Source organism: Macrotis lagotis, chromosome X (assembly GCF_037893015.1).
Source record: "Macrotis lagotis isolate mMagLag1 chromosome X, bilby.v1.9.chrom.fasta, whole genome shotgun sequence".
NCBI classification, from domain to species: domain Eukaryota; kingdom Metazoa; phylum Chordata; class Mammalia; order Peramelemorphia; family Peramelidae; genus Macrotis; species Macrotis lagotis.
This window is the reverse complement of record NC_133666.1, coordinates 382598200-382616285: the sequence shown is the minus strand read 5'-3', so window position 1 is coordinate 382616285 and position 18086 is coordinate 382598200. Positions and strand designations below refer to the sequence as shown.

The 18086-nt window shown below is 33.4% G+C and overlaps 1 protein-coding gene across 14 annotated transcripts in view; it reads left to right on the top strand.

The window, feature by feature from the left end:
- Positions 1–17196, top strand: part of RNF152 (ring finger protein 152) — a 122015-nt gene extending 104819 nt beyond the window's left edge. For 9 of the 14 annotated variants that reach the window (XM_074202560.1, XM_074202559.1, XM_074202568.1 and 6 more), the window contains one exon: positions 13375–17196. In XM_074202560.1, coding sequence (XP_074058661.1) covers positions 13534–14151 — 618 coding nt within the window. In that variant the 5' untranslated portion in view covers positions 13375–13533 and the 3' untranslated portion in view covers positions 14152–17196. Of the gene's footprint in view, positions 1–6; positions 89–709; positions 4079–6709; positions 6735–13374 lie in introns of those variants that run through there. The other 5 variants (XM_074202563.1, XM_074202556.1, XM_074202562.1 and 2 more) reach the window with 4 other exon arrangements.
- Positions 17197–18086: the final 890 nt, after the last annotated feature.

Here is an 18086-nt window from a genome sequence, read left to right as displayed (position 1 = left end):
AAATAGGAGTAATAAGAGCACCTATCTCACAGGGTTGTAAGGATCTAAGGAGATGGCATGAAGTATTTTCTAAACTTTAAAATGCTAAGTAAGTAACGTCTACTTAAGTTTAAAAAAAATGAATGGACCCATGCTTGAACTTAAAATTCCTATATAAAGATACCTTTGAGCTAATAACGTGATAATCACTTTTTGATTTTCGTTTATATGGTGCTTTTATGTGGTGCTTTATAGCTAGCATTTATATGATGCTTTAAGGTTTGCAGAATGCTTTACAAATATGATCTCATTTTATCATCAAAACAACACTGGGTGTAGGGAATTTATTACTCACTTTATAAGATGATAAAATTGAGGCAAATAGAGGTAAAGTGACTTGTTTAGGTCACACACCTACTAAGTATCTGAGGCAGCATTTGAAGTCATATCTTCCTGATTCCACCCAGCTGCCCAGATTTTTGGTACTTAAATTGTCTGTAGTTTTTTAAAATATAAAAATGATCTTTTCTGGTGATAGTAGAACAGTGAATATAATTAATGAAAGGAGGGATAGAACAATGTATCAGCATATTTCTTCTTGATTTAAATCTAAAAAATTTAAAAACAAGAACTTTATACACAGTAGTTTTTAGATTTCCTAATAGTTATTGTATAACTCTTTAAATAAAAATAAGGCAAGTTTTGAAGGTGTGCATGTGGGAGTGGGATCGGGAGGGGAAGTGACTAGAACAGTTTATAAACATGTTAAACAGAGAAAGATGACTAAAACATAGGATTTCCTTGTTTTGATTTTGTAGCTGGTTTTCAATATTTGGACACAGAAGCAGGTAGTACTACCTCTTCTATATTAATGAACACCAATAAGTTATGTGGCATTCTTAGAGTTATATATAGTTGTAGAATTGCTTACAAGTATTTTTCTTTAAATTTTATTTCAGTGACCTCTTTGCCCTCTAATCTGAGCAATTGAGCATTGTTCATGGTGTGTAGAGTGTGTCTTTTTAATAACCTTGAAAATTTGTGACTAGCTAGAGTTTTTTTTTTTTCCTGCAAGCTCTATTAACGGAAACATCTGGCCCTCCCAAGTTTAAGAACTGTTGTTTCATTGAGCTTTAATATCCTCTTGCTGAAAGCTACCTCCATATAAATCAAATTATAAGGCAATGACAAAAGAGTGTTCCAACATTTATCTAAATTTAAAATTGCAGTTCAAGTAATAGCCTCCAACATTAAGAGAGTCAGAGAATAATCTCTAAGATAACTTTTTAGTTAATTTCATCATAACAGCAAGCATCTTCTTAAAATCATTACTACAATTATTGAGGGCTTGCTTGAGTGTTGATTCTTTAAAGCTTTGACCAAGAGTAGTCACCCAGGCAGTGAGTAGACTCTGAAACTTCTTTGATTCTATAGTGCTCAATAGTTAGTCAGCAGGACTTGTGTTCAAATCAGTCAGATACTCTGATTGTTATTGATCAGCTGTGTTTCTGGGAAAATCAGATAACTTATCTTTGTCTTGGTTTTATCCATCAAATGAGGATAATAATAGCACCAACCTCACAAGTTTATTTTGAGGATCAAATGAGATGATAGATGTAAAGCGTTTTTCTCAAAGCTTAAAATACAATATGAAAATTATTCTCATTATATACTCTTATCTCCAGACCATTGCTTCACTAAACATATAAGAAAAACACAAATATTTTTCTTGATATTTTAGTACCTCCAATTGTCATACACTCACACCTAACATGGGAAAACTATGCAGTAAGATAGAAGTAAAAGTAAAAAGTAAAAGATATAAGTAAAAAGACAATTAAGGTACCATTATTAACTATAGTACTTTTAATGTGTGACTCTAGCAAGACTATTGAAGCTAAAGGTCAATCAGGTCTTTGCTCATCATAATTATAATTTTATATTTTTGTGATAATTTATGGCTTTTTCACATACTTTATTTCACTTAATTTTCAAAATAGGTCTGTGAAGTAGGTAGGGTATTAATTATCCTCATTTTGGGAGACAATAATGCTGAGACTCAGGGAAGTGGCATGAGTTGACTAAGAGCTTATAGTAAAATTAAGTGTTCTTCACAGAATGTTTGTTCTTTCTATTCTATTGTAAGAACCTATATTTTTGGTTCTTTTGCAATGATGATATTTTGCTATGATGGGAAAAGCTTCCTATTGTCTTTGGTCATAGAAATTCACATGAATTTTTTTTAAAGTGTTTTTTTATGGAATAAGGAATCTATAAAAGTATCTTACAAACTAAAGGAAAAAGTTTTCTAATTTCTCTTTCATTCCAGAGGGGAAAAATTCAGAATAATAACCTCCCAGACATTAAATTGTTAGGGAAAGTTCTAAATTATGAATGATTTGGTCTTTTCTATTTCTCCCATATAACTTGTATATGTCCAAATCGAAAAATCAACACGAGTTACAATACTATGGTGAAAGTAAAAAGTAAGAGTAAAGTGATAACCAGATTGACAGCTGTTTTTTTAGTGCCCATGCCTTTTAAGAATCACTTTGAAATGTTCTTAAAGATGAGCCCTAACTTTTGAGAAGATTCATCTGGAGTTCACAGAGAATAGGCTAAATCAAGCAACAGATACTGCATTGATCAAAGGAAATAGGTCATAGAAATGACCTTTATATAAATAATTTGAAAGATATCAGAAAACCACCAAGTTCTCTATTTGTTGCAGTTATTGCTGAGTTTATAATAAGTAGCTAAATAAGGATCCATGGTGTATGTTACTATACAAAAAATAAGGAAATTAGATGCTTCCCTACTCTCAGGAAGCTTATGTTCTAATAGAGAGGTGCTCAAAAGGGAGAGAATGAAGGATTCTCACATGAATGGAAAGTGGTTAGTGTGAAGGTAGAGCAATAACAATTTTTATGCAGTTAATTGAAGTTAATTTCAAAAGATGTTTCCTCTTGTTGTGCTTGTAATGAATTTTGCTTTTCTTACTCTCTAAATGGGGAGAGATTGGAGAGAGACAATTCAGACCTGAAAATTAAATTAAATTAAATTAAATTAAAATTTTTTTAAGCCATTAGTTTCCGATTGAAGAAAGTCTTTCCCTCTCCATAACTCCTCTCTACCCTTAGGGTACTTCAAATTAATTCAAGGTTCTTCATTAGTGATTTTATATACTTTTTTAGAACTTTCAAAGAATGCTTAATATATTTAGGGACTTGATACATTTTGCCTTCCTTAATAAAGGAGAAATCCTATAAAATTTTGCTCTATGACCTTGAATGCTTTATGCTCAAAACATACTGTTGAATTGAATCAGTGTTATCATTCAAGGATCTGTGGTTTTATTCAAGTCGGTACTCTTTATCTGCCATTGAGGACCATACCCACAGTTCATGAATTATTATAGCTGAAGAAATTCATCACGAGTAGCCAGTGATGATGAGCCCCTTGTAATTTTTGAAGATGCCAGTCCTCAAAAGACAGATGTCATTCATTAGTAGGGTCATATTTTAAAAAAAAAGATCCCCCAAACTCTAGCCTAGTCCCTTACATGAGGATGGTAGGAGAGCTCATAGGTGATAAAAACAGAACAACAGAGAAGAAAAAACCCATAGATTGCATTCTCCAGTGAGAGCTGATATATGAGAACAGCTCTTGAGCAGCCTCATAGACCTTCATTCTTCTAGACAATTTGGAGTACTTTCAGCATTTGACCATCTATGAATTTTGGTAGTGGGAATTTATTCAGGAAGGATATGGACTGAAAATAACAAAGATAGCTTCTTTTTTTTTTTTTTGAATGTGGAATGGAACAGCTGCATCCTTAAGAGTAATACTTTCATTCTAAGCACAGCAACATGGTGCTCACTTGCCTTCTATTTCTGAAAAACAGTAATTGTTATTTTACATCTTGAGGATGAGAGCATTTCTAAAAGGGAAGTTTTCTACTTGAGGCATATGAGCTGAACAAGGGACGTTTCTCATCTTCCTCATAGCTTGTTTTCCTTTTGATAGATTTACAAAGAAACCCTGGAACTATTAAGAAATGTTTTTCTACTCTGAAAATATCCCACCTGTAAATCATAGGGTAGGTGTTCTATTGTTCTCATTCAGACTTTTTGGTGGTCTTCCGGGGTTTCTCCATTGAGGTGTGGTAGAAGGGATGCTGAGCAGGAAATCTGGAGATCTTTGTTCTAGTTCTTTTCTTGTTAACTAGCTATGTGACTTGGAACAAATCACTTAACCTCTTTGGTCTTATCCTAATGGAAAAATGAGCTGGTTGAATTATATATAATCCCTAAGATTCTGATATTGCCTTATGGTATGTACATTGTTTCTTCCAAATTGAAGAGGGCAATCCTCTGTTGCTTTTTCCATTGAGTTACTTCACCACCTGTTTAATGTTTGAGGTTTTTTAATTTGCCCTGGCAGATACTCACAATCTGAAAAGTTTTTTTAAAACAAAAAAAAAGTTGTTGCTTTACTTATGTTAGTTTTAGCTTCTCCAGTGCCTTCAGCTTTATTCAAAGTTCTGCTAGTCTAGGAAATTAATCAATGTTCCAATGGCACTAGTCTGTCCACTTGATTGCATCTTTCATTACCTTCTTTCCTCAGAGAACCTTGGGATCCCTGGCAGTCTTTTAAAGCTAGCTACTCCCTGCTTTTCTGACTGTCATCAACTTTTCTTTTTGACTGTCACTGGGTAATCAGAACAAACTAAAAATAAAACAATGTCCCTGATTAATGTCAAAGCCAACATTGCCCTCCTGTCAAAAGCAGGCAGCTTTTTCAGCCTCATAGACCTTCATTCTTCAAGACAATCTGTAGTACTTTTCGGCATTTGACCATCTATGTATTTTGGTAGTAGGGATTGATTCAGGAAGGATAAGGACTGAAAACACTAAGATAGCTTCTTTTTTCTTTCCTTTTTTAAAAGTAGAATGTAAATATAAAATGAAAATTTTAGGAGCTTTAGAAATCTTCCTAGTCCAATCATTTCCTTTTATAGATGAGGATGATTTTTTTGGTCCTTTTCAAAGATCATGACATCAGGGATTGCATAACAAGCGAGTTGGATTTGAGTGAGGGGGTGCTCTGTTAAGTCATCAGCTTCACTTTCTTCTCTGGAACCATCTGGGTTCAGTGACCAGATATGAACCAGGATGACTGGAGATAATCCTAGATTTGAGGCAATCAGTGTTAAGTTATTTGCCCAAGCTCGTACAGTTAATAAATATCAAATGGGCAGATTTGAATTCTGGTTTTCCTGACTCCAGGACTGGTGCTCTATCCACTATACCACTTGGTGCTCCAAATGAGGAAAAGGAAGTTCACATAAGTTTATTGGCTTATTATTATTATTATTCAAGGTCACTGAGGAAACAGGTGGAATTTCCAAAGAGAAAGATTTCTTTGCATTAAAAAAAAAACACTTCTTAAAAATTAAAGCTATTTTCAAAGTAGAAAAGGTGACTTGGGAAAGAGTAGATACTTGTTGGATATTCTAGTTCAGATATAGGACTTTGTGTGGCCCCTTCCAGCATTTAGATTCAGAAATTTTGTGAAATAGCAAAGTCAGGATATGAACTCACATCCTCTTGACTCTTAAGTTCCATACTCTTTCAGCTGATGCAACTTTATCTGTTAATTCTTGCTTGTCACATATATTAAGCCACAAGCAATTATGAAGGAAGATTTCTGCCTTAGTGACCCAGGGACTCTTTGTCTGAAACAGAATTCATCCTCTTTTACCCAAAACCCTCCCCTTCCCCAACTTTTCTATTTTTGTTGAGGGTTATCAATCAGGTTTGAAAGCTTTTCTCTCCCCAATTACCTCCATTCACTTACTCCATAATATCTCTGAAATCTGTCTCCCTTTTTCCTGATCCATATGGCTACCATGCTAATTCAGACCTTCATCATCTCTCTCCTGGCTTCCCAGATGCCAGTCTAAGATTTCTATTCCATTCTTTGCACACTTACCATAAGAGCTTCCCAAAGACACAAGTTGGACTCGAACTTTTTACATTTGACACATCTTCCATCCTGTCAACATAAAATACAACATCCATTTCATGGCATTTAAGACCCTCCAGAGTTTTCCCTCTAAATTACTAATCCAGTTTTATTTCATATCACTAATGTAAATAGTGAATTTATGTGTGTGTGTATAAATATATATATATATATATATATATTATATATATTTATATATATATATTTCTATAGCACAAGTGACTGGAAATTCACCTTTCATAACAGAAGTATAAGTTTTATATACATATATATTATACATACATATACATGTACCTACATAGGTATATACATATATATGAATATATACACATATGTATATACATATACACACACACATATATGCACACACACACATATTGCTCACACTCTCCATCATGGATTAAATTCTAGCTATACTTTTAGTAGTTCTCTAACTCCACAAGCTATTTTCTGTTTCTAAGAATTTGCATCTTCCCTCTTCCTGAAGATGCATTTCTTCTTCAATTCTGCCTTTCAAGAAGCCTTATTTTTTTGAAGACTTACCTTTGGTTCCATCTCAATTCAACCTGCTTGAGAAAATGTCATTACTCCCTCCAAATGTTTATAAGTCTCTTTGCCTGCATCTCTCCTCATTTGTTTCCATGATTTCCTAGGTTGTATTCTGTTTACCTGCAGGTGTACTGTACTATGTTCTCTCATCCCTATTCCAGAATGTAATTCTTTTCAAGGTAGGGATTGCAATTCTTCTTTGTCTTTATAACTCCTAATGCGGCATCAGTATTTCACACTATTTTTGCTCTCTATTGACTATTTTGCATGAAAACACGCATTTATAGAATTTGAGAGAAAAGATTCAGAAGCCATTTTGTACAATCTATACCTAACAGAAATTCTTCACCTCCAAAAGGTGAAATCAGCCATTCCATTTTTGAGAACTTCCCTTTTGGGGGAATTTTTCTTTCCTTCAAACTGAAATTTATTGCTTCTACTTAGTTATTTCCCTCTGAGGCCAACTCAGAACTTGTTTCATCTGTCTTCCATGAGAAAGTCATTCAGATACCTGAAAATATACTAAGGGAGTAAAGAACATAAATAATTTGGCTATCCTATTTAAGAAATATCCATGAGGAATTCTCAGTGGGGTTTTAACTTTATTGATCATGAGGACCACTATTTTCCAGTGAGACAAATCTAAATAATATTGGACTATAAAAGAAGTCAACATAAACTGTCAAAAATTGAGTTTAGTAGCAGCTTTTTCTAGATTTAGATTCTTGTATGGATAAGATAACAGAACAGCCATTAGAATATATGATACCACTCAGTTCATGAATATTGGTATTCCTAATTGAGATACAATATGTTGCCTAAGATCTAATATAATTAAATGGTTTTTATTTACTGAAATAGTAAAGTAAATAGAATTATAATTACTTGAAGTAATTATACTGATATATTTATAATATTTTTTAAAGAATTTAATATGGCCAATCATAAAATTCAAGAGGAAAAAAAAGAAATAGTATGGTCTCTGGCTTTCTCCACAGATACAATAAGCTAGAATTAACTCAGTCATTAAATTGCATCATACTGAACCATATATTAAAATAGTTGATGATCATTAAGATGTAATCAATATGAAATGACAAAATCAATTTGAGATCAATAGTATAATTGCCATTACTGTAGATTAGAATATATATGAGGTTTCCTGAGAATTTAAGCATGGAATCATAATTTCATAAAATTTAGAGCTGCAGGTGACTATCTAGGCTAGCCTGCTCATTTTTAGGATTACTTATCCTATCTCTAGCAGATGTTCTCAAAACTGAATTTTTAAAAAAAACTTATTGGGAATTATAAATTTCAAGTAGGGTACATTTATTCTATCACCATTGACAAGTTTCATGAAAAGTGTTATACAATTTCTGCCTGAATATGCTTAAAATTATGTTATTTATTAATATACTCAGAAGAAATTTTCCGCATTGGAAAAATAAAATTTAAAAACTGAAATGTTCATTAGAAGTTCCATAAAATTTTTTTCCTAGTCCCTGGCTAGTCTTTATTTGTGTAGCAATGTTTTTCAAACTCACAAAAAAAAGTTCTCCTTCGTTAAATAAATAAAATCAGATTTAAATAATTGGAGTAGCCTTTATTGTTCAGGGGTAGGTAAAGTCAATAAAATAAAAAATGATAATTTTATCTAATCGTTTTATTCAGTGCTATCCCAATTTAAATGCTAAAAAATTATCTGAGGAAAAATAATAGCAAAGTTCTTTTGGAAGAACAAAAGGTCAGAAATTTCAAAGAAATCACAGGAAAAACATGTTAAGGAAGGAGATTCCAGTATTAGACTTTAAAGTATATTATAAGGTGAGAATATTGTTGAAGTGTAAAATGGAGAGTTTTCATTATTTAAAATTAAAATTTTCTTGTATAAATAAAACCAATGCAGCAAGAATAAAAAGAATGCTGAAAATTGGGGGGAAAGTTACATGACCAGTTTCTCAGACAGTATATGACTGTTAGAATATTGCCATGGTATAGGAAATGATGAACTGATTGATTCAGAAGAACATGGAAAAATTTGGACCTTAGAGGGAAGAATCTACCTTCAGAGAAGTCCATGACAAGTAGAAATGTGCATAGTGTGATCTTAGTAAACATGTGCATATATGTATATATTTCTATGTTTAATTTTAGTCATCTTTATGGTGGTGAGGGGAGGGAAGAAAAAATAAAGTAAAAAGTACATAGCAGAAAACAAAAGAAAACATATAAGGCAGCAAAGAAAAACTGGGTAACTTTGAAAACAATATATAGCATTTATTATATAACTTTTTATGAATTAAAATTTGTTTTATATTTAATTCTCTCTTATGTTCTACTGTAAACAGAGAAACGCTGTATTTTTCTTCTTTTGTTTTTTATTTCAGTTTAAAATGAATAAAATTTATAATCAAGGTATACATTCATTTTGATTATTCATCTTTTGACATTGCTTCAAGTCTTCATTGGTTATAATTATCATTACAATAGCATTTATATAATGCTTTAAGGTTTACAAAATACTTTGCATATATTTTGCTCACTTACCTTCATTTTATCCTTTCAATTTGGGAGATAGATATGAGGTAAATAGCAGTTAAAGTGACTTGCCTAGGATCACATAACCGATTAGTGACTGAGACCAGATTTGCACATAGGTCTTTCTGAACTCCAAGTCCAAGACTATCTATTGTCACTCAGCTTCCTAGATAAAGATGAGACCTAGCATTTATACAGTACTCAAAGGTCTAAAAAGTGATATATATATACACGCACATATATGTGTATATATATGGAGGGATCTATGTGAACACATTTATGTAATAAATTGATGTAATAAACATGAAATTTCAATCTATAAGTATGAAATTGAGTACTATGAGAATGTTAAAAAATACTCATTTCTATTTATTCAGGATTTAAATACCACATCCTCTCACATATTAGTAAAATAAAACCCAAATTGGTTTCTCAAAGCAAATTACAACTCACAAAAATTTCCATTCCTGTGCCACAATCTTCTAACCTTTTTAGATGCTTCTTTCCTTTCCTTTCTTTCTACTAAATTCCCTCAGGATTTTCTAGTTTATGATGAAAGGGGGAAAGAATGATTCATCATTAGACTTGGTCTGTAGCCTCATAAATTTCCTTCTCTTTACCTAACTAATCATCATCATCACTAATTATGCCCTAGAAAATAACTGGAATGCAGTGCAGCATGGTTTAATATAGAATGAAATGATTTATAAATTAGAAATATTGCTGTCAAAATACCTTAAGTGATTAAGTTCTAAAATATGAACTGCACTAACTTTTCTATGATCTTAAAAGAGGGTATGGATACTATTCATTATGTTAGCGCTGGGTAAAATGGATGGAGGTAGAAGTAATAAAATTAAATTTTAAATTTGGAACATGTTATGGAACAGGTTATGAACTAAGTGAAGTTTCCTCTCTGGAAAAATAGTAGTGGTGGAAGATAATTTTATGCATGGCTGCTACTCCAAGGCTGCTCAAATGTTTCCTGCCCTTTGTGATCTCATTTGGATTTTTTTTTTTGGCAAAGATATTGGAGTGATTTGCTATTTTCTCCAGTTCATTTTACAGACGAGGCAACTGAGGCAAGCAGGGTTGCCCAGGATCACATAGCTAGTGTCTAAGAATGGTTTTGAACCTAGGTCTTTCTGATTCTGAGCCTAGTGTTATATCCACAGTGCCACCTAATTATCCCATTATATCACTATGCCATAATTTATTCTGCCATTCCTCAAATGATGCTGCCCCATTTAGTTTCTAGTTCTAGTACAAAAAGATCTGCTATAAATAGCTTTTGAACATATAGCTACTTATCTTTTGCTCTCCAGTTTCTTTAAAAACCCAGGCTGGTTGCAGAAATAAAGCAATTTCTGCTGGGAAAAAAAGTCCTTCTTCCTATATCCATAAAATATGTACCTACCATTTTACCTCTGCTGCTTCATGTAAATGGATCTTTCCCTACTGTATTACCTGACAATGTACTGTGTTTTAGCCAGTGAAATTCAACAGATATGATATTGGCAGGACAAAAGTTCCTAATTAGGACATTTGCCAATAAACTGAACACCTAATCACTTCAACAATTTAGAAAATACTTATTAAGAGCTGCTAGGTACTGTACCTGTGATTTCATTGGAATGGGGTATTTATATTGTGAGAAAATTTTGCCTGAGGCTCTGAGAATCTTAGTGATGGGTTCATAGTTAGCATAAATTTAAAAAGTATTGGATCATAGATTCAAATCCAGGCTCCAGGTCCAATATTCTTTTAATTATATTACTACACTCACTTGAACCAAAGTGATTTTCAAGATAATTTTACCATAGATGTCAGATGACAATGGAATTTTCTTAAATAGAAATTAGGTCAAACTTGTAAGAATGTTTTGTTAATAAAAATATAGCCACATTTTCACTTTATAATAGTTGATAATAATCAGAGTTAATGATACTTGACAAAAGTTTTCCTCTTGCATCTAGGGAAGAATTGACTAAAGCTTAGGTTTATAATGTCAAATAACATTTTAAGCTTGTTTATATCTTCTTTCTATGTACCAGTGTTTAATTATTAAAAACTTTAGTTGTTCAGGTCTATCTTTGTTTCCTAAAGGACATGAAGTCAGGAAGAGTAATGGCATAGAAGGGAAAGATGATCCCTTTAGATTGTTTTTTATCATTAGAACATTTCAAAACCAAATTTTAGTTTTGTTTTAATCAATGAAAATCCACATTCTCTCCCTTCCACCTTGCCCTCCACCTTCCCATTGAGAAAAAAAGAAAAACAAACTGTCACAAACATGTATTTTTCAAGCAAAATACATTTCTGTAATTACCATATTCAGAAAAAAAAAAAGGAAAGCATGTCTCGATTCTTTACCCTGGTCAATCATTTCTCTGTCAGAAGTAGATAACATATTTCATCTTGAGTTCTCAAGAATCATAATTATTATAAGGAATTTTTAAGCTACTTGTATAAGAAATGCACATGTGCTGTATGTGTAGTAAAATTACAAAGTTATCAGAATCTATTAGAAACCTTTATGTGGGGAAAGTCAGCAACACTGTGTCCTTTTTACATCTTTTAAACACATCTCCTTATCTTCCTCGCTATCTCTCTTCCTAATTTTCCATATTTTTGAGAGAAGTGCCCCCATATTAATAGTCACTAAAGTATACATCCTCAAAGTCTTCTAGTCATCTTGCTAGGCAATCTTGGAATTATACTTGGTTCCTCACTATCCTCACTATCCCTTACCCCTCAAATTCAACTGGTTGAAAAGTCATGTTGACTGTACCTCTATCCATTCCCTTCTTTCTAACCAGTCATGTAGTTGAGGCCATCATTACCTCTAGCTTAAACTATTTTTTGTTCTCTCTGCCTCAAGTCTCTCCCTCCTACAATTTATTTTCCATTCAGTCATATTCTGAAAGCATAAATCTGCCCATGTCATTATCCACAGTCATTGCTGGGAAGTGGAGACTTGCTCAGGATCACACAGGTAGAAAGCATCAGAATCAGGATTTGGATATAAGTCCTTTTGACTCCAAAACCAGCATTCTTTCCACTGGCTTAGTACAAAAGTCTTTAAGAAATGTTTATGGTTTGCTTACTGGATTTTAACATTTTCTGTTCATTTTCACTCTTCACCTTTCATTTCCTCTCAAGTCCTTTGTTCAAGTTATTTTCTATTGTATCCTTGAGTGTAATTCTCCTATCTTTTATAACTCCCTCCCCATTCCCAGCTTCTAGACTTCCTCCACCTCATTTTCCTTTATATTTACATTTTTATGTTTATATATATATATATATATTACTTATATATATATATTGTTTTAATAGAATGTAAGCTTCTTGAGAGTAGAATTTAGTTTTGTTAGCTGACACATAGGCTCTTAATAAATACTTGTAGGATGAAACCAGTCTTGGTGTGACAGTCACAAAGGTCAGAGAAAAATTGTCTCTTAGAGGAGTCTTTGCACACCTATCCCCTGACACTTGTGCACTTAATGTGGGAGAATAAAAAAAGTCACCCTCATCTGTAAAATGGGGATAGTAATGCAAATAGTTCCTTCTTCAAGATTGTTGTGAGGCTCAAATAAGATATATGTAAAGTGTTTTGCAAACTTCTTAGTTGTCAATAACTGTTATTGTTAAAGACAAAAGGGGCAAGGAAAACAAAAATTGATTTTAAGAAAAAAAGATGAATTTATCCAGTAAAGGAATTAAGGAAACGTTTAAAAAATTATTTACTGTCTCAAGAGCTTGTCCTAGCAAGAAAGGGAACACAGATTCCTCTAAAAAATATAGAAATATCAAAAATAAAAAGTTAATTCCCTGGGGAAGCTACTGGATCTAATGGAGCTTACTGAAGTATTTATTTCTTTGAAAATGAATCTCATTCTCTTTAGGAACCCATTTGAAGCATAGAATTTGTCTTTGTGCATACATGCAGCTTCTATTCATATCACCTTTCATACATTATAGGTAGTTCATAGTCTGATGGGCAGAAACACTTTTAGAATTCTTACTTGTCAAGATTTAATATAGATTTATGCTTTTGAAGGTTTGGGGACGAAAAGGTTAAGATTGAAAGCAGTGATTTTTCTGAGAGTGGAAAGTGTCTGATTGCTATAAATCTATCATTTTATATTTCTGGATGAAAAAAGGAATTCTCAGGTGATTTAAAATAGTGCCTGTATAAACAGACACAGACTCCCATTCTTTTCCTAAATTAGGGCGGACTCCTTCAATTAACTTATTTGTGTTCTGTATTTCCTTCAGGCATGACCAAATGTGATAGATGCCTATGAACTTCCTGGTCACTTTCCTGCATTGGAAGGACACCAAGAAAAAGAGTGTATCCTGAGCAGAGCCCCACCTTTCTTTAGATTGTGGACTAAACCTCAAGGTCCGGAACCTGCCCCTCCCTGCCCTGAGGTGATGATGGAGACCCTTTCCCAAGATTCGTTGCTGGAATGTCAGATTTGTTTCAATTATTACAGCCCCCGAAGGAGGCCCAAGTTGTTAGATTGCAAGCACACCTGCTGTTCAGTTTGCCTCCAGCAAATGAGGACAAGCCAGAAGGATTTGAGGTGCCCCTGGTGCCGAGGTATCACCAAGCTTCCCCCAGGGTTCTCTGTCTCCCAACTCCCCGACGATCCCGAGGTGCTTGCAGTGATCGCAATCCCTCACACTTCGGAGCACACTCCCGTCTTCATCAAACTTCCTAGCAATGGATGCTACATGCTACCCTTACCCATCTCCAAGGAGCGAGCGCTATTGCCTGGAGACATTGGCTGCCGCCTGTTGCCAGGGAACCAGCAAAAATCTGTCACAGTGGTGACAATCCCAACAGAACAGCAGCCTCTGCAGGGGGCGATTCCCCAAGATGCAGTGATGGAGGAGGAGCAAGACAGGAGGGGCGTGGTGAAAAGCTCCACCTGGTCAGGTGTGTGCACTGTCATCTTGGTGGCCTGCGTCCTGGTTTTCCTGCTTGGCATCGTTCTCCACAACATGTCTTGCATTTCTAAGCGCTTCACTGTGATCTCCTGTGGCTGAGGAAAGCCACAGAGTGAAATTCCATGTGTGTGCCAACTTAGGGGTTGAGAGAAGGTATTGGTGATGGGATCACAGTGAGGTGTACACGGCAACACTGACCAATTGGTGCAGGGCACTGGGCACTGGGGTAAGCCACTTAATTATCTGAAGATAGAATGGAAAGGCAGAATGCAGGATCTCTCAACGAGATATGGGGGAAATTGGACTGAATGATGGTCACAGCTTGGAAGGAGATTGCATGTATCACCATAATAATTTATTAAATGAACTGTAATTTATGATTTTTATCATGTTAAAACATATTCTACCTAGATGTTATACTGTACAAGTATATATGATGTGATCTCTAAATGCAGTAGACTAAAATCAAAATGCTTTGTATAGAAATAGAATTAAACATGAGAATCGATGTAACAGGTATGCAATGCTGGTTTTCTTTTTTTTATCAAGATGGAAACTGTTGTAAAACAAGAAATCAATCTTGATTTAGTTGATAAGGCATTTTTATACCTTCGGAACTGCACCTAAATTAAAATAAGTTAAATGGACTATAGTTTTTCAGAGCAAATATTGGGGGGGGGTGTTTCATGTGTGATGTGTTTGTCATGTGCTATCCTTTTGTCTTTACCTGTAGTTAAAGTTATATGTCTGTTAAAGTGCAGAGCCCTACAGGGAAGCAATAAAACAAATAGCAAGGAAGGAAGGATTTATTACTGCAGAAAATGTGCATATTTGTTTTTTCTCTCAAGCCATTTTACAAAACAATTAGAAGTGTAAATATGTGTGTTGCACATGCACACACCTGTGTGTTTTATTTACCTCAGGTTTTAAAATCCTTTCAGGAAGTGTTTGAGATGTTAGACCTTTATGGACATGAGGGAAGTTTTTCAAGAAGTTATGTCGTGGGAAAACAGAATCCTTTCTGTGAAGAAATGCATATATCACCTTGATCCTCATCTCTGGTATTTGGGGTTGGTAGTATGGCAAAAACTGGAGATGGTAGTTTCATTTTTTCTCTGAATCATTCAGTTGATGATAGATCTGGGCTTCTGGATAAAGGCACATTATAGGACTGTTCTTTGGAAGATGATGTTGACAGGGCAACAAAGCCCTTTGGATTCCTTTTTTGTAATTGTTGGCACAAAAATAGAGTGTCAGTACAAAAGAAAGCATCTGCACATTGAGAAAAGTATCAAGCCTAATTTAGCTTCATACATTCCTGTTTGAAAGAAAAAAAATTTACCGAGTATTATCTCATATGGTCCCATGAAGAGGGCCTAATATTGTGATAGATCTCTATTGTCATTTTTTTCTTATTAAAAAAATTGTGAGCCTGACAATTCTAATTTTATGTGAAATTGGTTAATCAAATAACATATGAAGAGGACTTGTGACTATTTCTCTTCAGGTTCCATTGAACCAAGGAAAAGGAGGAGAAGTAGAAACTGACAGATACGTCCCTAATAACTTACATTTGGAAATGTATTTTGTAAATCTGCTAAATAATTTAATATTTTTTGCATTTAATCATTTAAATATTATCTCTCAACACAGTAAAACTATATAAAAATGAGATGGAGTGCATCTAAGGCATTGGGATAACTCAAAGAGGATAATACTAGGGAAAATTGGTGTGATTATTTTAGTATTGTTGTCTGCTTAAGAGTGCAGTGTTGGGATCGCTGAATCTGTCCAATTTTTTTTTTCTTGAGATATTGAGGAAATTCATTTGGAAAGACAAACAAGAAATTAGGTTAAAATATTATATTATGTAACTCATTGGACATTATACAACAAATAATCTGGGGAATTTTTGGTATTAATAATTTAAGTATCATATTAGCTGAATACTATCCTATATTATGTAACACAATATACTATTGGGTTAGTGTCAGTTTCTCATATATTCCCAGGATGCTGTAATGCATGTCTGACCTAAATTTCTAACCTAGACATTTGCTTGTTTCTATTGCGTAAGCAAATTGGGAAATGCATTTTTCTTTTTCTTAAAAATGTTATATTTCAAAATATCCTTGCACTTCTTATTTTAAACTATGCTCCATTTTTGTAAATTTTGGAAACTAAATATGTTTGTGTATAGTGTGTAGAAATGGACTACCCTGTAGTATAACAAATGATCTAGTACTTCCCATGTTCGAAGTAGGTTGTTTTAGACTTTAACCTACAATAAGATGTTCTGTGTTTCTTAGTATGAGACCCTGCAATAAAAATTTTTCAGGAAAGTTATACTTAACAATCTAGTTTTGACTGCACTTAAACAATGAGGAACTAATTCAGTACATGATAGATTGTTGGTCTTGCTACTTTATTCAACATTGAAAAATTAAGATTAAAAAGAATTCTTAATACTCTTGAATTTTTAAAAAATGGATTCTGCCTGAAGTTATTAGTGTACCATATTCATTTTCCTTTGTGAATAGTCAGGTGCTTTAAAAAAGTTAAGGGGCCTATAGAAATTCATTTTAGCCTCCTGTATTCATATTAACTTTGCTATAATATTGACCAGTGCAGCTGCATCTTTACTTCCCATATCATCTGACTAAAAGACAAGATTTATATACAACAGAGATCTTTACACACCAATACAGTTTCTCATTTTTCAATTACAAATTTGAATGGATTTAAAAGAATTGAATGTTAGGATTAGTAGGGATCATAGAAATAATTTATTCCCAACTCCTTATTTTACAACTGGAAAAACTGAGACTCAGAGAGGTATGAAATCATTTCACACAGAGCCAGGAAGAAAACTCAGGTCTGACTCTTTTTTACTCATTCCATTGCACAATGAAAGAGAAGCAGAGAGTACTTATTTTTATAATCACCTACCTATTTTTCCATAGGTGGACTCTCTTGAATTTCTGTTGGCAACATCTTGATTTCAGGGGTAATGCATATCATTTACTCAGAACCAGCTGTCTCTTTGGTTAAGGTGGATTTGTGTGTTTATTTTTGTCTTATGTCTCCCTGGGAGACAGAGGAGGGTTTATTTGGTGATATATATATATATATATATATATATATATATATATATATATATATATATATATATATATATATATATGTATAAGTGAAAGACAACTCAATGACGTGATTCTGAAATGCAGGGTTTTTAAATTTCATCCTAGTCATTTTTATAATGTTTAAATGATACGTAAAGGACTGTAGGTGTTTTGTAAATATTCAGCAATCAAGAGCATGAAGTTTGTGGGTTTTTTTTTTAATCAGTGAACCTCACTCAGTATGAATACAGTATTAGCAAAAGAACAACCTAAGAGTAAAATTTTCAACCAAAAAATCCACAGTATATTTTTTTGATAATAGTAGATACAGCTAATTATAGAAGGCCTGAGTGGTGATGATAAAGTTTTTGGTGTCAAAACACTAATATCTGGTTACTAGAGAACTAAAAGATATTTAGCTTTCTATAAAAAAAATTTAAAAAACCACAAAATTAAACTTAAGGTTGACAGGAGCTGTAATCATGTGCTGGTTAATCATGTAGGCATTATTTATGCAGTTGCACTTTTGAGACTGAGCTATGAGGCCTTAGTCTTTGTTAAAAATTGGATAATATATGGTTGAAAATCCCACTTATTTTCCTCTTGGGGCTTCAATGGATTTAAAAATAAGTATTTAAAGTATTTAAGGGTGAAGGTCCACTGATGTCCTCTCTTGTGGTTATTAGTTAGTTTGTATCAACAAATTATATAAATTAAGCTTTGAATGTCTATCATGCCTCTACACGTGGGATTTTTGAGCCACAGTGTGATAAAAGGCTTATTAAACAAATGTGTGTTAGCTCTCTTTGCTAAATCTATTGTTACTAAGCAATAGCTTTAAAATGTTTTGGCCTACAAGCTGTGCATGGAATATGATGTAAAATTGTTTCAGAATTTTGTGGTCCCAAATGA